The sequence below is a fragment of the Callorhinchus milii genome, unplaced genomic scaffold (genome assembly GCF_018977255.1).
Source record: "Callorhinchus milii isolate IMCB2004 unplaced genomic scaffold, IMCB_Cmil_1.0 Scaffold12, whole genome shotgun sequence".
Lineage (NCBI taxonomy): Eukaryota > Metazoa > Chordata > Chondrichthyes > Chimaeriformes > Callorhinchidae > Callorhinchus > Callorhinchus milii.
This window is the reverse complement of record NW_024704753.1, coordinates 10925127-10946210: the sequence shown is the minus strand read 5'-3', so window position 1 is coordinate 10946210 and position 21084 is coordinate 10925127. Positions and strand designations below refer to the sequence as shown.

Sequence of the window (21084 nt, the reverse complement as noted above, 5' to 3'; positions counted from 1 at the left end):
GTCCTGACCCAACTGCACAGCGCCTTGGGACGTCCTCCTGACGTGAAAAGCGCTTTATAAATGGAATCTTGTTGTTGTTGTTGTTGACTAGCTGGATTCCAACACCTGCTCAATATGGTCTCGAAATCAGTCTCTAACCGTGTCAACCAGAACGCTTACCGAACAGTTTCAACCAGAATGCTTCATTTGCTCAGCGAACACTTGCCGGCTTCATGTCCCCCGCCCTCTGCTCCACATTCAAGGGTTGGAAGATAGTCTGCCACTACTCCCGCTGCTCCATCCTAGAGTCCCTCCATCTCACCCATCGCACTTTCAAAGCCTTCCTCAAGACCTACCTCTTTGACCACTTTGTCATCCGTTCCCTCCTCACCCCTCTTCGACTCCCATCCACAGCTCAGCTGCCCAGACATTCTCTTGAGACATTCCCCTTACGTGAAATGCAATGTGTAAATGTATTGTATTGGGTAAGGCGGAACGTGGAAAGGCAGTTTGGATTAAGACTTTATGCAGAGCATTGCTAACACGCGGAATGGTTTACACAGGGAGGGGGTGCGGGTGGATGGGTAGTATTATCAAGGAATCGGGTACATGTTTGACATTAGATTGGGCATATGGAAGAAAGGGAGAGATGTGATTTGAAAATGGAACTGGCGAGTTGTCTTTTCCATGCATGTACATTCCTGTTCCTGAGGGACCACTTGCTTTACCTTTAAATGCCTCTATGGTCTGTCCCCTCACCTTTGTGACCTTCTCAAATCTCCTTAAACCCTACCAACCTGGCTATTCCACTCACTCAACAAGACTGCTTTAATTGATTGTCCAATGTTTTGGAATGTCCTTCAGATGCTCCCTCTCTCCTCTATTCCTCCCTCTCTTTCCTTCCCTCGTGGTCTCTTTATTCTCTTTATAACCTGCCCTTTATCTTTGCCTGGAGATGAGCTTAAATATCATTTGTATCATTAGAAGAAATTTCTTCACACAGAGAGAAGTGGGAATGTGGAACATGCTACCACAAGGAGTTGTTGAGGCAAATAGCATAGATGTATTTAAGGGAACGCAAGATAAGTACATGAAGAGAAAGGAATAGGTTATGCTTGAAGGCTTAGTTGAGGAAGGGCAGGAGGAGGCTCATGTGGAGCATAAACACCAAATGGCCTGTTTCTGTGCTGTATATTCTAATGTATTCTAATGTGTCAGCCTGGTGCAGAGATATCACTCTTGTCTCCATGTTAGAAGGTTGTGGGTTCAAGCCCCACTCCGGGACTTGGAATCACATAGTCTAAGCTGACACTCTAATGCAGTGCTGGGTCCCATCTGCTAAAGATCTTGGAAACGAGAAGAGAGTTTCCCCCAGTGTCTTGGCCAACAATCCCCCAAATAAAATCGGTCGCTCGTTCCATAGCTGTTTGTGGGATACTGCTGTGTGTAATTTGCTGCCATATTTCGCCCACACAATACAGTCAATCCACTTTACATTGTGTGGGATGTCTCAACGACATGATAAGGCCATAGATCAAATGCAAGAATTATTATTATTTTATTATGTCCATTCACCTTTAAATTGGGAAAGGATGTGAATATCCTGACATCACTGCTTCATGTGCAGCCGGCGTTAGGGAGGGAGGTGTGTGATTGACGTTCACACGTTGCCTGTGGGCAGCCTCTCTGTGAGGGGCTTCTCACCGCTACCCATGTCTTCAGTTGCCATCCTTCACTCAAAGAAATGATGCTTTCCCAACACTTTCACCAGTTTCTGGCTCCAGGCCAGGGGGCTGTCATCGCAATTGACATGCGTGTGGAGACGCCACCTGCTGTACTTTACTTGTCAGTCAGTGGCAGTCAGTCTACAACAATCAATCTGTAACATTCAGCCATTAATAGTCAGTCTAGAAAAGTCATGATTCAGTCATATAATTCAGTCTGTAGAACAGTCAGTTAATACACTACTTTTAAGATGGCGACGGTTAGAGGTTGGGTTCACGAGGCGCTCCTGGACCTTGAGGCGCATGGGGCCTGCTGTGGGTCGTCCAGACTCGAGCTGGGGCGTCGGGAGCCCTGACGCTCGAGGCCGAGGTCTCCCACGGCCGGGGAGCCTGGAATGGAGACGGAGGCGACCTATCCGGGATCGGGGCGCCTCGGATGGGACCCGCGGGTCAACGTCCAATGGAACCTGGGACGCGGACGGAGCTGGCGCCTGGAGCGGCTCAGCGGTGAGCGGGACCCGCGGCGACGCTGACTCGAGGTCTGAGGATTTCCCCAGTGAGGAGATCGACGTCCCGAGTGGTTACAAGGCCCAGCGCGGGGCCCGGGGCGGTTCAGAGGGACTCACCGCCCGCGCCGCCATCCGGGACTTTCTGAGGGCTCAGCCAATTAACAACCGGCTGCCCTGTGACGTCCGCCCACCTCATTTGAATCTCGAGGCCAGGACTCACTGAGAAGACATGACTGCCCATCTCCTCACTGAGCCTTCACCAGCTCAGCTCGGCCCCGCTCAGCTCAGCCCCGCCCAGCTCAGCCCAGCTCAGCCCAGCTCAGCCCCGCTCAACTCAGCCCAGCTCAGCTCAGCCCCGCTCAGCCCTGCTCAGCTCAGCCCCGCTCAGCCCTGCTCAGCTCAGCTCAGCCCAGCCCAGCCCAGCAGGATAACCATGGCTCGCTGAACATTCCTGTCCACTCCGAGTCTCAGCGTGCGCACATTGGCTGACACAATTGACCCGAGCTGTTTCCCCAAGATGTTCCTGACCCCAGCCCCTTCCCTCCACTACTCCCACTCAACACTCCTCTCCCTCCGCCTTCCCCAACTCCTACCCTTCTTCGACTCCCCCACGGCCTCCCTCTGCTCCTTCCTTCACATTCTTCGTTGTGTCCACCGTGGTAGATGCCCTTGGCTGTCCTACAGCACCCATCCTGATTGCCCCTTCCCCCGCTCTTGCTGCAAAGCCCACCGGCCCTCATTCACGGGAGCAAACCTTTCCTCCCTCACTTGCATCCCCATCCAACCCATCTGCCCACCCCCTCCCACCCCTCATCCCCCCCACACTCCCATCACTAACTGTCCCCTCCGCATCGGTCTGCAGAACATTCACTCATTAACCAACAAGTCCCTCACAATCCATGACCTCACCGTTGAGGAAAATATTGACATCCTCGCCCTCACCGAAACTTGGGTCACCCCAGGTGACACCTTCCCACTAATTGAGGCCACACCTCCAGGTTACACCTTCCACCAAACCCCACTGCAGTGGTGTGGCTCTCATCTCCCGGTACCCCCTACTCCTCCGGAACCTTCCTTTGAATACCTTTTGAGTACCTTACGCTCTACCACCCCTCCAGGTTTTCCTTCAAAATCCTCCTTGTTTACCATCCCCCCCAAGCCTTCCCCCACCTTTCTCTCGGACATCTCCACCCTCCTATCTTCCCTCTCCCTCTGCTCTGAACGCCTCCTAATCTTAGGCGACTTCAACCTCCACTTCACCCCCTCCTGCTCTACCTCTGTCAACTTCTCCTCCCTCCTCTTCCCTCAACCTCTCCCTCCTCATCCACTCCACCACCCACAACCGTGGCCACCTCCTTGACCTGATAATCACCTGGGGCCTCACCGTCTTGGACATCACCATCATCGATAAAGCCATCTCAGACCACCACTTCATCTCCCTCAACACCTCAGTACCCCTTCCTCTTTCCCAACCTCCACCATTACATACTGTCCATAGAAAACAATTTCCTCCCTCTCCACTGCCCTGGAGTCATCTAAACTCCTACACCTCTGGCCCTCACTGACCGATCTCCCCTCCTCACCCTCCTTTCTCCACAACTCCCTCTTCTCCATTCTGTACTCCCTTGCCCCCCTCACCTCCCGAACTGCCTCATACTCCCGTAAATCCCCCTGATACACCTCAAGGCACAAGTGCGAGCTGCCGAATGCCCCTGGACCAAATCCAAACTAGCAGTCCATCGGCAGATTTGGCTTCACCACACCAAGACCTACCACTGCGCTCTTGCCTCCGCAAAATCCTCGTTCTATTCCAGGTTATCTTGGAGGCAAAGGACAACCCCAGGCTTCTCTTTTCCACCACTAACCATCTCCTTCGTCCACCTTCCCATACCTCACCCATCCTCTCCTCAAACTCCAACTGTGAGGAGATGCTGGACTTCCTTGAATCTAAAATTGAGGGGATATGTTCAGCCACCTCGTCTCCCAGCTCCACCTTCTGGTCACTCTCGTGTACCGATGTCATCAACCTCTCCTTGTCCACCGGTTCAGTTTCCACCCCCTAATAACAGCCGTAATCACCCCCATCTTGAAAAAATCTTCCCTGAATCCATCCCTTGTCTCCAGCTACCGCCCCATCTCTAACCTCCCATTCCTCTCCAAGGTCTTGGAACGAGTCGTTGCGTCCCAGCTCCGCTCCTTTCTCTCTCGCCATTCCCTCTTTGAACTCCTCCAATCCGTCTTTCGTGCTCCCCCCTCCTTAGCCTCCTTCAAGTCCCGCCTCAAGATCCTCCTCTTCGACCAGCCACCCCCCTTCCCCTCCCTTCCCCCCCCCCCCCCCCCCCTGACCCCAGCTCGGGTCTGAAATGCTGTACTCTGTCCAGCGACTTGGGACATCCTCCCGATGTGAAAGGCGCTATACAAATGTAATCTTGTTGTTTTCCATTTGACTCTCTGCTAAAGTGGAGTTTGATTGCCACGTGCCACTGATTGCAATTAGTTTACACTCCTGGAAGCCTGGCTCTCTTTGTTCGTGCTCTGAGACGCCGTCCAGCGTGGAGGGCACTGTATAAATCCAAGTTGTTGTTGTTGTCCTTTCTACTCCATCTTCCAGACGAGACATTAAACCAAGATTGTCAACTTGTCAGTTTGGGTGGAAGTGTCCCGTGACACTATTGGAAAAGAGTTTCTCCTGTAGTACATGAGGAACAACAACAGCAACAACAAATTTATTTTATATTTACAGTCCAAAGTTTGCATGTCAACTGAGAGCCAAGGAGGGAGGATTTGAGGGTGGTGGGGGGGTGGAGGGTGGATGGTGACCTCTACATCTCTTTTACCTTCTTGCAAGTTCTTTTCGATAAATGTGCCACATATTTTCATTTCTTTTGAAGAAAAATTCATGTGGCTTGGAAAAGGAGAGGTCTTAGCAGGGATGCCTGAGGTATCCCATCCAATACCTACCTCCAGTTTGACCTTGTTCCCTTGGAGCCCACCCTTAGCTTACTTCCCATCAGATGGTTATTACTACAGTAAAGCTCATGTCTTAACCTTACCCAGTGGCCATCAGTTACAGCCTTTTGGAAATCCATAAACACTACACTGTATGGCTTCCCATTAAATTCAGATGAAACCTTCTCAAACTAGAGTTGATCAGATCTTCTCCATTAAACCATAGAGAACAGACGGTCTGTGCTGAGTTAGCTGCTCTGATCCAGGCAGCATTTAGGGCTACATTGTTTTCATGACCCAGTGATCTATGTATGAACTATATTTGAGGACAGAATCATGGTTTGACAATCTGAAATGGGAAAAGCTACTGGTCGGTGAGTCAGTGACTCGGGAACATAGTTATAAGATAATCACAAGAAGAGCGATAGGAGAGTTTTTGAGATTTTTTTCGCTCAAGAGTTTTGGGGATGTGGAATGCCCTGCCAAGTAAGGTAGGAGAGGGCAGAGTCCATTTTGGGTTTCAAGAGCGAAGTAAATGGATATAAGAAGGGATTTGGGTGTGGGGTGGGGGCAGTGGGATTGAATAAACACCTTGCTCTGAGAGCAAGCATAGACTCAATGGGCTGAATGGCTTCCTTCTGCAATGTAAACTTCTATGATTCTGTGATTTGACATCTGTCATGGATGAATAGCCTCACAACACTTGCTTTCCAGGCTCAGAGTCTCCAAACGATTGATTGCCACTAGGTGGCATCTCACACATGCTCAATAAAAACAACAACAAACTGCAAACAACACATTTAAATAGTAGCTTTCACATTGGGAGGTCATTCTTAGGTGCTGGTCAGTAAAGGGTTTGCATCCGAGCTGGGGGTTGGAGTCATGAGGGGTGCAGCACAAAGTGGTGGGGGTGGGAAGATGACCGAAGGCACAGTCGAAGAGGAAGGTCTTGAGAAAAAGTGAGGGAGGGGGCGAGGCAGAGGGGCTCTGGGATGGAGTCAAAAAACAAGAGAAAGGAGCAATATTTACCGCAGTTTAAACATTAAAGTTTATGTTTTTATTTCGAAATGCATAAAATACTTTGTGCATCTGGTTTTGTTTTTAAATGGACTCAATAACGATGCAGTTCTATTGCTATTGCTCCTTCCTCTTGTCCTTTCGATCATGGGCAAGAGCGCCGCCTAGCGGCGATCAACCGATTGGAGACCCTGGTCTAGACTGATACATGGCGAGGAAAAGTGACAGTCATTGTCTGTGATCCTCTACCCAGCACGAGTCCATCCCTTCAGAAGATGAACGTAGAAAATTGGCAACTTTCTCTTCACTGACAGATGTCCTTTAGTTCAGAATCTAAACCACTTGGGTGGTAGAGATGTATGTGGGTGGGTGGGCGGGGGTGTGCATGTTGATAAGGTGGTAAGATGGTTGCAGAAGTACAAAGGTACTCTCATGTTACAAAGTACTTTATCCCTTGTCAGTCCTATCACTATTGAAATGTGACCTGCTGCTGCATTACCTACAGCCTTGAGTGTGAGACTGGGCTGTAAATACTCATAGAACATGGAATCATTGCCAGGGCGATAGGGGAAGGAATTCAGAGATGTGCCTGAAGAAAGCTTCCGGGATGGCTTCCACCTGCACCAGCTGGATATGTTTGTCGTTCTCCCTGAGGGACTAAGATGCAAGTGTTTTCTCCCTGTCAGCACTCAGTTATTCTGAATGAGCTCTGCTTTGCCATCTGTTTCCCCAGGCCATTGAAATTCAATCCCCCACAGCCCTTGATGTTGTATTGTAACAGGCATCTAGCAAAGGGTTTCTGAAAGCCTTTTGCCTCAGCAAAAGACATCCCAATGATATTTACTGAAAGCAAAAAGGTTTAGTCCTTTGTATGAGAGTTTACCCACAAACAAAAAAAAGTTGTGAAGTGTATTGACGAATAATAATAATAATCTTCTAGATGTCTCAAAGCGCTTCACAGTATAGACTGTAAAGTGAATTGACTATATTTGTGGGTGAAATTTGTGGGCGAATATTTCTCACTGGTACAAAATATCAGTTCTTTGTCTCTGATGTTTTAGCACCCAATATGAACCAAGCTTTTGAGATTATTATATCCTACTGTTGGCAGTTCCTTTTCCAAATAAAACCAAAATGTCAGACATGTACTTTGAATTGTTTATATGGATCTCAATGAACAATGCTAATGCAATAAGGTTTTATTGAAGAATACCTTAGTCTCAGCAGTGAAAGCTATGTTACTTTGCTTTGACTTTGGCCACTGTTGGTGTGCCATATACTTTGGAAGTTGAGTTATTTCTGGTGGTCAATTGCACATCAATTTTGATTTCTCCACACATTGTAGTATGCTATGTCAACACATTTAGCATCTTCTGAAACGCCCAGTCCTGTTGGTTACGGGGATAGGGAGGGACTGAAATTAACTCCATGAAAATACTCCAAGGAATACAATGGATTCCCTGCTGCGGGAGTTAGGAAGTGAGAGGAATTTGGAGGCAAGAAGGTGTGAATCCTAGTGATGTGTGCTATAGTTTTATTTGGATTTCATTTGGAAATCATGAGTGTTTGTGCAGGACATTCCCCCAGTGGAGTGCACGGTAGTGCTGGTTTGGCCCAGTTTGGGGAGAGAAAAACCTTTGTTGAGTCTTTTGGCCATTTCTCATTCCCTACAGCTATGGAGGAACTGGATGGGGATGAAGTTCGGATCTCTTCCAAGGGTCGGGTTGCAGAACGGGATATTGTACAGGTAAAATCTGTTCTCAGCCATTCACTTCTGCGCCTCAGGTGTGTTTCCCACATACGACGGAAGCAGACCTGATATGTACATCTCCATTGAAAACCAAAATTAGCATTCATTGCACTGCCAACTTGGCAAATTGGACAAAAAGACAAATCAGATTAACACAGATCTTGGAAATTTAGAAGCTATACTCACTTCTCAATTTCTGGTCATCCAGATATCTGACAATGTAGAAATCCATGATAATGCTTAATAGCATCTAAACCAGACTGAGAGTTCCATGCATGCCACCTACACATGGACATTTCCTTGGCTGGAAAGAAATGTGCACACTCTCCCGGAGGGATGCTACCTGCTTACCTAATTCCAGAGACTATTAGGCACAGGTTAGCAAGAGCCAAGGCTTGGGGACCCTAGAGTGTGCATTCGGGTAGTGCTGGACTCACCAACTAAAACCATGTTGCTTGCCATTGAGAGAACTGTCTGACAAGCTTTCTTACTGATGTCCAGCTAGGACCATCTAGCACTTAGGACTTTGGCTTGCAGGGTTAACTAAAGCTGAGCGGAAATAATCTTCCAGTTCTCCCAGTGACTGGTTTGCCCCTCCAAGTGCTGCCGATGAGACATCAGCAGTGTGTTGTCATCAGCATGCACTGCAGTACTGCGGTTTTGCCTGCTTTGGCCTGCAGATCCCTTGTAAACTAAAACTTATATAATAGATGTTTAGCAATGGCTAGACTTTAATAACTTCAACACCTTCACTTAATAAGCATTGACATAAAGATAGAATATGTTGACCTTTAGGGGTTGGTGGATTCATTTATATTAACTGAGGTGTGGCACAGGTGAGGTGTTGGGGAGCAATGTCTGAACTCACATGTAGAACCGAAGCGCTTCCATTTCTTACACCAGCTCTTATAGCTTCGTAATAACCTAGTATGGGCAGTTTTGTACTAAGACTTCTCTTAATGGTAAGTTATGCATGGAACTCTCAACCTAGTTTGGATACATGGTGATGGGTTTCTGTGTCAGATATCCATCTGACCAAAAAAAAACTATGAGTTGAGATTCGCCAAATACGTTCAGATGCAGAAGTTAGTTAAGATTTACTTGCTGTATTGCTGGGCTGGATTCAACCCGAAAGGTCCCTGATCTATATTATTATCTATATCACACTGTTACTACTTTGTTGAGTGAATTATTGTGAACTGAATGGTGCATTAGTGTGTGTCATTTGCAGCATGGTTTATATAATGTACCACATTGCGGGGGATTGCATTTCTTCTCAAGTCCCTCCCCCAGCAAATGAAGGCAGTGACCTTTTCCACAAGGGTGGGAGAACAGGTGAGTGTTAATAGTGTTAATCTTCAGAGGTCTAAAAGGTTTCTATAAGATCCCCTCTAATTCTTCTATATTCTAGAGAATATAGGCCCAAATTGGTCAGCCTATCTTCGTAACTCATCCCCTTCATTCCTGGTACTAACCTAATAAATCTACGCTGCACCCCCTCCAAGACAAGTACATCCTTCCTTAAATAAGGAGACCAAAACTGCACACAGTATTCCAGGTGTGGTCTCACCAGGCCCATTACAGTTGCAGCAAGACTTCCCTACTCTTATACTCTAATCCTTTGATAATGAATGCTAACATACCGTTCGCCTTCCTAATTGCTGCTGCACCTGCAGACTAACTTTCTGTGATTGGTGTACAAGGACACCCAAGTCCCTCTGGACGCTAACACATTCTAATCACTCCCCTTCTAAAAAATAACCCGCTCTACTGTTTTTGCTACCTAGGTGGATGACTTCGCACTTCTCTACATTATACTTCATCTGCCACCTACCTGCCCAATCACCTAACCTATCTATGTCTCGCTACATTTTTTTAATGTCGTCCTCTGTGTTGGCACTTCCTCCTAGTTTTGTGTCATCCGCGAATTTAGATATATTAACTTCGATGTCCTCATCTAGATCGTTGATGGAGATGGTAAATAGCTGAGGCCCAAGGACTGATCCTTGTGGCACTCCACTAGTCACATCCCGCCAATCCGAAAAGGACCCATTTATCCCCACTCTTTGTTTCCTACCTGTTAACCATTCCGCAATCCACGTTAATATGTTTCTCCCAATTCCATGGGCCCTTATCTTTTGGACTAACCTTTTATGCGGCACCTTATCGAATGCCTTCTGGAAGTCCAAATAGACCACATCCACTGATTCACCCTTATCTGGTTTACTGGAAATGCCCTCAAAAAACTCTATGAGATTTGTCAAACATGACTTCCCTTTTGTAAAGCCATGTTGACTTGGTCTAATTATATTGTGCTCCTCTAAATACCGCTCTACCACATCCTTAATCAACAATTCTAAATGTTTTCCTATCACTAATGTGAGACTAACTGGCCTACAGTTCCCCATCTTTTCCTTTCCACCTTTTTTAAATAGTGGTGTGACATTTGCGATCTTCCAATCCATGGGAACTGTTCCAGAATCCAAGGAATTTTGGAAGATCAGACACAAGGCCTCCACTATCTCATAAGCTACCTCTTTTAAAACCCTGGGATGCAAGCCATCCGGACCAGGGGATTTGTCACTTTTTAGTGCTAACAGTTTCCCGAGCACCAATTCTCTACTAATGAAAATTTCCCTAAGTTGCTCCCTGTCCTTATCCTCTTGGTGCATCTCTATTGATGTCAGACTTGTTGTGTCTTCTAGGGTGAAGACAGATGCAAAGTACCCATTTAGGAACTCTGCCATGTCCTTGTCCCCCATTACAACTTCTCCCGTCCCTTGACTGTAGTGGACCTACATTTACCCTCACTAGCCTATTCCTCTTAATATATTTGTAAAAACTTTTACAATCAGACTTAATGTTCCTAGCTAGCTTACCCTCATACTCCTTTTTCTCGCTCTTAATGAGTTTTTTAGTTTTATTTTGCTGGTTTCTAAAACTCTCCCAATCTTCAGATTTGCTGCTTTTCTTGGCAGTTTTATAAGCCTTTTCTTTTAATTTGATGCTTTCCCTAACTGCTCTAGTTAGCCACGGATGAATTGCTTTCCCTGTGGTACTCTTATTCCGCAAGGGAATATGCGACCGCTGAGAATTTTGCACTACATCCTTAAATATTTGCCACTGTTGGTCTACATTTTTACCTCTTAATCTTATTCTCCAGTCTATTTTACCTAAATCTTTCCTCATACCTACAAAATTAGCCCTATTTAAATTCAGAATACTTGCCTCGGATTTAACTATATCCCTCTCTAACTTAATGCAGAATTCAATCATATTGTGATCACTCTGCCCTAGAGGATTCTTAATACCTACACTGCCAACTAGCCCTGTTTCGTTACACAAAACAAGGTCTAGGATGGCCTGTCCCCTAGTTGGTTCCTCGGCATGCTGCTCTAGAAAGTTATCTCTCATACACTCAATGAACTCTTCTTCTGACCTACTTTTGCCGATTTGGTTTTCCCAATCTATGTGGAGATTGAAATCACCCACTATTATCGCTTTACCTTTCCTACATGCTCCACTGATTTCTTGATTGATACCCTGTGCTATATTGTGATCGCTGTTTGGGGGTCTATAAACCACTCCCATTAATATTTTCTGCCCTTTATTATTTTGTATTTCCACCCATATTGTCTCAACCTCCTGGTCATCGGATTTCAGATCCTTCCTCTCCACTGCTTTTATTTTATCCCTAATTAACAGGGCCACCCCCCACCTCTTTTTCCACAGTGCCTATCTTTCCTGTAAACTGAGAACCCTGGAATATTTAACTCCCACCCTCGATCTCCTTGTAACCATGTTTCAGTGATGGCTACTAGATCGTACCCATATGTGTCTATCTGTGCTTTTAGTTCATCAGCTTTATTCCGAATGCTTCGCGCATTCAGATATAACATTTTTAATTTCCTACCATTTCCTCTACTCTCTGATTCCTTATTTACTTTGCCAAGCTTCTTACCCCTAGTTAACATATTCCTATTATCTGGCATGCTATTCTGCACTGTCATCTTTACTTTTTCGAATGCTAACTTATGGTTTCTCTTACCTATATATTCCCCCCCCACTTTACTAGTTTAAATTCCTATTTATTTCCCTATTAATTCATTTAGCTAGGATATTTGTCCCAGCACGATTTAAATGCTGCCCTTTTCTCCGAAAGAGCTCTCTTTTCCCCCCAATATTCGTGCCAATGGCCCATAAAAAGAAACCCCTGAGTTCCGCACCACTCTTTTAGCCATGCGTTCAAGTCCTTAATTTGTTTGTTCATGTACCAATTGTCGTATGGTACAGGCAGTAGTCCCGATATTACCACCTTTGATGATCTCAACTTCAATTTGGATCCCAGCTCTTCAAATCCCTTCTCAAGTCACCTTGGCCAAATCTACCGATGTCATTGGTACCAATGTGAAGTACCACCAACGGATCCTTGCCCTCATATTTTAAATTGTCCTCTAACCCTGCCGAGACATCCTTCACCCCGGCCCCAGGGAGGTAGCAAAGCCTTCTGGTCTTCTGGTTGGTGTTGCAGATGATTGTGTCTGTCTGCCTAATAGTCTCGTCCCCAATGACGACAACCATCCGCTCTTTTGCCCCAGTGTTAGAGGTAGTTTTTCCTTCCACCTCACCGGCTTCCTTGTCGATACAAGTTCCAAGGATCTCATATCTGTTGTTCAAGGTTAATGCCGGATTCACTACCACTCTTTCCGTTGTTCCCCTGACCTCCTGACTGTCCATTGACCTATCCTGATCATAATCAATGTTGAGTGTATATTCCCTCAGGGGAGTGACTGGCTCCAGGATGTAGCTATCCAGGAAGCACTCACTGTCTCTGATACTCTGCAGTGTCTGCACCTCGGATTCCAGCTCAGCCACTCTGAGCTGGAGCTGCCTCAGTTGCAGACATCTTCTGCAATCTTCTTCAAGCCTCAGAGGATCTTTAACACCGTGTGATACATTCTTAGGTTTGTCATTCTCCATCTTGTGCAGCATTCCTCAGGGCTCTGTCCTTGGTCCCCTCCTCTTCAATATCTATATGCTGCCTCTTGGTGACATCATCCACAGACATGGGGTCAACTTCTACATGACACCCAACTCTACTCACTGCCTCCACCCTTGACTCCAGGATCACTGCTGTCATGACAGAATGTCTGTCAGACATCAAGTCCTGGATGAGAACTAACATTTTTCAGTTGAACGTCAACAAGACCAAAGCCCTCCGGATTGGCTCCCATCAGTGCCTCCTCACCTCAGGCGCTGAGAGCATCACTATCCATAGTTGCACACTCCACCTTACTAAGTCATTCCAGAACTTGGCGTCTTGTTTGACTCTCAACTATCCTTTCTACACCACATCCGTGCCACGACCCTCTGCCTTCTCCCACCTCCACAACATCGCCGACTCTGCCACTGTCTCACACCGCAGGCTGCCGAAATCCTCATACACGCATTCATAACACCCAGGCTTGACTATATAAATTCCCTGCTTGTCGGACTCCCTGCTCCTCCCTCCATAGGCTGCAGATCATCAGAACTCTGCAAGCCGTGCCCTCTTCTGCACCAGGCTCCGTGACCCTATCACCCCCATCCTTGCCCGACTTCATTGGGGGGCAGGCCTTCTACCGCTCTGCCCCTACCCTTGGGAACTCCATTCCACAGTCCCTCCACTTCGCCACCTGCCTTGCCTCCTTCAAAACCCATCTCAAGATCCTCCTCTTCGACTGTGCCTTTGATCACCCTTCTTCCCCCACTGCCCTCCACCCTCCCCAATCCCAACTCCCAGCTCAAGTTCGATTCAGTTTGTCCAGCACCTTGGGATGTCCTCCCGACTTGAAAGTTGCTATACAAATGTAATTTTGTTGTTATTAGTATCGCTCATCTTGCTGTGTCTCATTTTCTCCTTCAGTTTGTGCCATTCCGAGATTACGTTGACCGCACCGGAAACCAAGTCTTGAGTATGGCTCGACTCGCAAAGGACGTTTTAGCGGAGATCCCGGACCAGCTGTTGTCCTACATGAAGTCTGGAGATATAAAGCCACGGCCTGCTCCTCCCCCCTACACATCTGTCTCACAACCAGCGTTTCACACGAGAATCTGAGGTGGTCATTGCCACTGATGTATTTATAGACTATTTTACTACTGGAATTTCTGTGAGAATATGAGTGTGTGTGTGAAAGAGAGAGAGAGAGAACTTCCTTCTTCCATTGTAGAGTTCTATTCACTCCACTCTTAATATCATCGTAGTCCTCATGACTGAAACATAGACACTTGAAATCCATCTGTAAACTTTTATGGCTTTGTAACAACTCTTACACTTAAAGCAAGCAACAAATTCTAGACTTTTAACTCTGAGCAATGCCATGTAATCATCTCGCAGCATCCCACTCCACCCCCACCCCCGCAAATGGATGTAAAGGAGCTTTCAGTGGCAGTTTTGCATCACTGACTAGTTTAGCGCTGGTCGATGTGGCAATGACTGGATCATTGTGAAGCTCAATTTTTTTGTGAGTGACATTTCTTGAGCTTGTGTTCAGTTTTCTCGAGGATGTTCCAGTAAGGTTGGACAGTATTGAGCAGCTCTGGGGAGGAGAGAAGCCAAAGCAGGCCATGACCTTTGACCTTGGGCTCCAAAAGTCTGTCAGTCATATCGTGTCCACTATGACGCAAGTGATAAAGAACGGACCCAGGTATGGAATGTCTGGCTTCTCCAGACCCTCACAAAGTAGAATTGCACGCTGATCGATGCTTATTAATAAAAAAAATCTCATACTCTGCTACTCATCATTTCAGTCCCATTTACCTGACTCTTCCCTATCCCTGAAAATTACAGGTATTTCTTTTTAGAGATCTTTCTAATTCTCTCTTGAAAGCTAATCTGGAACCTGTGTTGACCACCACTCCCAGCAGGGGGTTCCACATCCTAACACTTCTCTGTGTAAAAAATATCCTCCTGATCTCCACCTTTGCTCCTTTGGTAATTACTTTAAATTATAGCCCTCTCGTCACTGACTCCCTGACCAGTAAAAATAATTTTCTCTCTATTAGCTCTATTAAACCCCTCATGATTTTAAAGGTGGGCACCAACGGTGGGTTGTTCTGGAGGGATGAGATCAGATGGGCCAGATGGCCCTTCTTCATCCAGTGATTTTGTGATATGTGGAATATTAGTGATTTTGTCTGGAGACTCATAGCATTGTGATGGATTCCTGTGTATCAGATACTTGGCTGCCTGACCAAAAACAAAACAGTTTCTTGGCTTTGTTTAGAACTGAAGCTTTATCAAAATTCACGTTATTGTGTAAATTTCAAGTGAATCAGCATATCACGCGCAGAAGGCATGTGGACTCAATTTTGTGTTGATCTAGCAGACATATTCCCTTATGCATGCTCACTGAGGTGGAGTTGACTATCCAGTGGCTGATGAAAGGTTAATCAGCCATGTAATCCAATGCAAGGTATTTGGGAGGAATTAGGCCTAGTTTCTATACAGCATTTCCTTGCATTTGACAACTGTATCGGAGATTATAGAGTCTGTCAGCTATCAAAATTCTGTTGGAATGCTCCTATTCCTACGTATAATAATAATAATAATCCTTGCATTTGATGCAGAGCCTTTTACACCAAAATATCACAAAGCACTTTACTGTTAAGTGCAGTGACTGTGTGTTTGTAGGCAAACAGAATCTGGTGAATCGTTGGCCAGGGAATAGGGAGAAACTAATCTTTGCATTTGATATAGTGCCCTAACAGAATATACTAAAGTGGTTTGTGTATTTTTGTGGTTGAAGCACGCCAGCCAATTGCTCATATCAGTATCCCACAAACAGCCATGGAGTGAGTGACCAATTTTATTTGGGGATCGCTGATCAGGACACTAGGAGAGAGAAACACTCTTCTCTTTTTGAATAGTGCCGTGGGATCTTTAACATCCACCTGAAGAGGCAGGCAGTTTAACGTCTGATTCAAAGGATGGCACCTCTGACAATGCAGCATCCTATCCCCAGCATTGCATTGGGGAGGAGTATGCAGTTAAAGGGTCGTTCCCCTTGTCAATCAGCCAATCAGAGCTGAGAATGCCCCAACGAGCAGCTTGATAGACTGGAAGTGGGTGGGTGCAGCCAACATCACAGAATCATAAGATTATACAGCACAGAAAGAGGTCATTTTGCCCATCGTGTTCGTGCCAGCTCTTTGAAAGAGCTGTCCAAATTAATCCCACTCACCTGCTCTTTCCCCATAGCCCTCAAATTTGTCCTCCCCAAATATCTATCCACTTCTCTTGAAATTTGTTATCGAATCGGCTCCCACCACCCATTTAGGCAATGCATTCCAAATCTAATCAACTCGCTGCGTGAAAACATTTCTCCTCACCTCCCCTGAGGTTCTTTTGTCAACATTTTAAATCGGTGACCTCTGGTCAGTGGAAACAATTTCTTCCTGTTCACCCTATTGAAACCCCTCATAATTTTGAACACCTCTGCGAAATCTCCCCTTACCTTCTCTGCTCCAAAGAGAATAATCCTAGCTTCTCTAGTCTCTACTGATAACTGAAGTCTCTCATTCCTGGTACAATCCTGGTAAATCTCATTTGCACCCTCTCAATGGCTTGACATCCTTCCTAAAGTGTGGTGCCCAGAACAGAACACAGTGCTCTAGCTGAGGCCGAACCAATATTTTATAAAGGTTCATCCTTACTTTTGAATTTTATGCCCCATTTATAAAACCTAGTAACCTGTATGCTTTTTTAACAGCATTATACATTAGAATACATTAGAATATACAGCACAGAAACAGGCCATTCAGCCCAACTGGTCTATGGTGTTTCTGCTCCACATGAGCCTTCTCCTGCCCTTCCTCAACTAAGCCTTTAAGCATAACGTTCTATTCCTTTCTCCTCATGTACCTATCAAGCTTTCCCTTAAATACATCTACCCTATTTGCCTCAACAACTCCTTGTGGTAACATGTTCCACATTCCCACTACTCTCTGTGTGAAGAAATTTCTTCTAACTTCCCTATTGATCTATTTGTGACTATTTTATATTGATGGCCCCTGGTTTTGGTCTCCCCACAAGTAGAAACATCTTCCCTATGTCGACCCTATCAAATGTTCCATCATTTTAAAGACCTCTATCAGGTCACCCCTTACCTTCTTCAAGAGTGGAGTCCTGTAGCTCAGTGGTTAGAGCACTCGCTTTGCAAGCGAGAGACCTGAGTTCAATTCCAGGCAGGGGGCGAAACCTTGGGCAAGTTTCCTTACTCCACACGCCTAATAATAATCCCTCCAAAACCAAAAACAATATTAAATTGGTCATTTTCAATCTACAACTGTTTGTGGGACATTGCTATGCGCAATTGGCTGCCGCATTCGCCCACAAATGTACAGTCAATTCACTTTACAGTGTGTTCTGTGAAGCGCTTTGGGACGTCCTCCCGACGCGAAAAGCGCTATATCAAATGCAAGGATTATTATTAAGAGAAAAGAGTCCAAGTATGTTCAGCCTTTCCTGATAGGTATAACCTATCAGTTCTGGGGAAGAAGAACTTCTTCACTCAAAGGGTGGTGAATGTATGGAACTCACTACCCCAAAGGGCTGTTGACGCTCAGTCTTGAACATATTCAAGACTGAGATAGATAGATTTCTTATTGCAAAAGGGATTAAGGAATATGGGGATAAGGCAGGATTAGGTTATTAGCTGGAGTTAGATTAGAAGATCAGCCATGATTGAATGGTGGAGCAGACTCGAAGGGCCGAATGGCCTACTCCTGCTCCTACATGTTATGTTGTTATCCTTGTGAATCTCCTTTGCACCCTCTCCAGTGCCTCTACATCCCTTCTATAATGTGGGAACGGGAACTGCACACGGTATTCTAAGTGTGGTCCAACCAAGGTTCTATAGAGGTTTACCATAAGTTCCCTGCTTCTCATTTCTGTTCCTCTAGAAATGAACCCCAATGCCTGGTTTGCTTTTCTTATGGTCTTATTAACCTGCATTGCTACTTTTAGTGAATTGTGTATGTGCACTGCTAGGTCCCTTTGCTACTCTACCCCATTTAGGTTTTTATTTTGCAGGATTTATGTAACTTCCTTACTCCTACCAAAATGTACCAGCTCACACTTTTCTATATTCCCCATCCCTCAGAAGATCGAATTCAAGATTCTTGTTCTCACTTTCAAGGCCATCCATGGCCTTGCCCCCTCCTACCTCTCTGACCTGCTGACTCCCTATCAATCTGCCCGCTCCCTCCATTCAGCGGGCTCCGGCCTATTCCGTGTCTCCCGCCCAACCCACCCTACCATCAGCGCCGGGCTTTCAGCCTCTCTGCCCCCTCACTCTGGAACTCCATCCCACAGTCCCTTCACCTCGCTTCCTCCCTTGCCTCCTTCAAGGCCGGTCTCAAGACCCTCCTCTTTGATCAAGCCTTCGGTCACTCTCGCACTTCTCTGCCTTCCCTCACCCCTACCCCACCCCTCCCCCATGCTCGGTCCTGACCCCTGACTGTCCAGCGCCTTGTGACATCCTCCCGATGTGAAAGGTGCTTTATAAATGTAATTTTGTTGTTGTTGTTGTTGAAATGCATTTGCCATTTAAATGTCCACTCAGCAAGTTTATTAATGTCTTGCTGTAATTTGTTGCAGTCCTCCTCTGCATTAACTACTCCCCCCAATTTGGTGTCGTCCGCAAATTTTGAAATTGTACTGCTGATTCCCGAATCCAAATCATTAATGTATATTGTGAACAACAGTGGTCCCAGTACTGATCCTTGTGGAACACCACTGCCCACACCCTGCCAGCCTGAGTAGCTACCCTTTACCCCTACGCTCTGGTTTCTGTTTTGCTATCCATTCTGCTCTGACCTTATGGAATGACCTTATTCATTACTCTATTATGTAGTACCTTATCGAATGCCTTTTGGAAATCTAAATATATTATATCTACCACATTACCCTTGTCTACTCTTTCTGTTACCCTTTCAAAGAATTCAATGTGGTTCATCAAGCATGACCTTCCTTTTTGAAATCCATGCTGACTATTCTTTATTATGTTTTCCATTTCTAGATATTTTTCTATTACCTCTTTCAGTAAGGATTCCATTATCTTTCCTACCACCGATGTTAAGCTGACAGGTCTATAGTTTCCTGGGCTTATTCTTTCTCCCTTTTTAAATATAGTTATCACATTAGCTATCCACCAGTCCTCTGGCACTACTTCCTCTTCTATCTACCTATCCTACCACCTTCAAAGATTTGCTTATGTGGACCACCAGGTCTCTCTGTTCCTTCACCCCCTTTAAGATTGTACCATCAACTTATACTGTCTCTCCTCATTCTCCCTCCCAAAATGCATCACTTTGCATTTCTCCACATTAAATTTCATCTGCCACGTGTCTGCCCATTTTTGCTAGTCTGTTTATGACCATTTGCAGTCTGCCACTATCCTCCTCAACGTTTACTACTTTACCTGGCTTTGCATCATCTGCAAACTTGGAAATTGTGCTCTTATACCAAAGTCCAGTTCATTTATATAGATTAAAAAGAACAGTGGGGACACCACTGTATACTTCCCTCCAGTCAGAGAAACAACTTTTCACCACTACTCTCTGCTTTCTGTTCCCTAGCCAGCTTTGAATCCATGTTGCCATTGTCACTTTAATACCATAGGCTTCAATTTTTCTAGCAAGTCTATTATGTGGACTATCAAAAGCCTTTTGAAAATCCATATATACTGCATCAACAGCACTACCTTCATCCACCCTCTCCGTAACTTCGTCAAAATATTCTCTCAGGTTTGTTAGACATGATTTGCCTTTAATAAATCTGTATTGGCTGTCCTTTATTAACCCATATTTTTCTAAGTGAAAATTTATTTTGTCGTGGATTATTATCTCTAGAAGTTTCTCCACTACTGATGTTAGCCTATAGTTCCCGGGTTTATCCATCTCCCACTTTTTGTACAGGGGAGTAACATTTGCAACCCTCCAGTCCTCTGGCACCACCCCGGTATCCAGGGAAGATTGAAAGTTTGTGGCCAGAGTCTCTGCTATTTCCACCCTTACTTCCCTCAGTAACCTAGGATACATCCCGTCCAGGCCGGGTAACTTTTCCAGCTTGAGCACTGACAACCTTTTTAGTACCTCCTCTCGGTTTATTTTTATCCTATCCAATTTCTATACCCTCTCTTCCGATAATGTGGTATTGGCTGCATCCTCTTTGTTTGTGAAGAAAGATGCAAAGTACTCATTCCATACATTAGAATACATAATACATTCCATACATATGTCTGCCATGCCCTCTGATTCCACAAGAAGATTTCCTCTGTAGTCCCTAATCAGTTCCACCCTAGCTTTGACTAACTTTTTATTCTTTATAAGCTTATAAAATACATTAGGGTTCCCTTTTATGTTACCCGCTAATATTTTTTCATACAATCGCTTTGACCCTCTTATTTCCTTTATTAGTTTTCCTCTTTCCTCTCTATATTCTGTTTGATTATCTTCTGTATTTTGGACCTGACATTTATCCTTTTTCTGTTTTATTTTAATCCCAATTATCTTAGACATTCAGGGTGCTTTGGATGCCCTACCTTTCCCCTTCATGGGAATGTATTTGTTCTGACCCCAAACTATCTCCTTCTTGAAGGCTTCCCATTGCTCGTTAGCCATTTTACCCACCAATCTTTCTTTCCAGTCCACCTTGGCTAGATCCCTTTTGAATTCACTGAAATTAGCCATTTTCCAGTTGAGTATCTTCACCTTTGATTGTTCCTTGTCCCTTTTCATAAGTACTCTGAACTTAATGATGTCGTAGTCACTGTTATCCAGATGCTCTCCCATGAAAGCCTGCTCCATTTGCCCTATTTGATTCTCCAGAACCAGATCCAGCACTGCTTCCTTCCTCATTGGGCTGGAAACATACTGATCAAGAACATTTTCCTGCACACATTTCAGGAATCCTTCCCCCTCCTTACCGTTTACACTATTATTTTGCCAGTCTACTTTAGGATAATTGAAATTCCCCATTATCACTACTCTATTGGTTTTGCATCTTTCTAAAATCTGCTTGAAGATTTGCTCCGCTATCTTCTTCCCACTATTTGGTGGTCTATGGTATACACCTAACAGAATAACAGCTCCTTTTCTGCTCCTTAACTCCAAC

General features: G+C 45.3%; 1 protein-coding gene across 1 annotated transcript in view; it reads left to right on the top strand.

Annotated features, from left to right (window-relative positions):
* Positions 1-14657, top strand: part of LOC103176602 (copine-9) — a 113740-nt gene extending 99083 nt beyond the window's left edge. Inside the window, exons 19-20 of the mRNA XM_007890245.2 lie at positions 7852-7925; positions 13834-14657. Coding sequence (XP_007888436.1) covers positions 7852-7925; positions 13834-14025 — 266 coding nt within the window. The 3' untranslated portion in view covers positions 14026-14657. The remainder of the gene's footprint in view (positions 1-7851; positions 7926-13833) is intronic.
* Positions 14658-21084: the final 6427 nt, after the last annotated feature.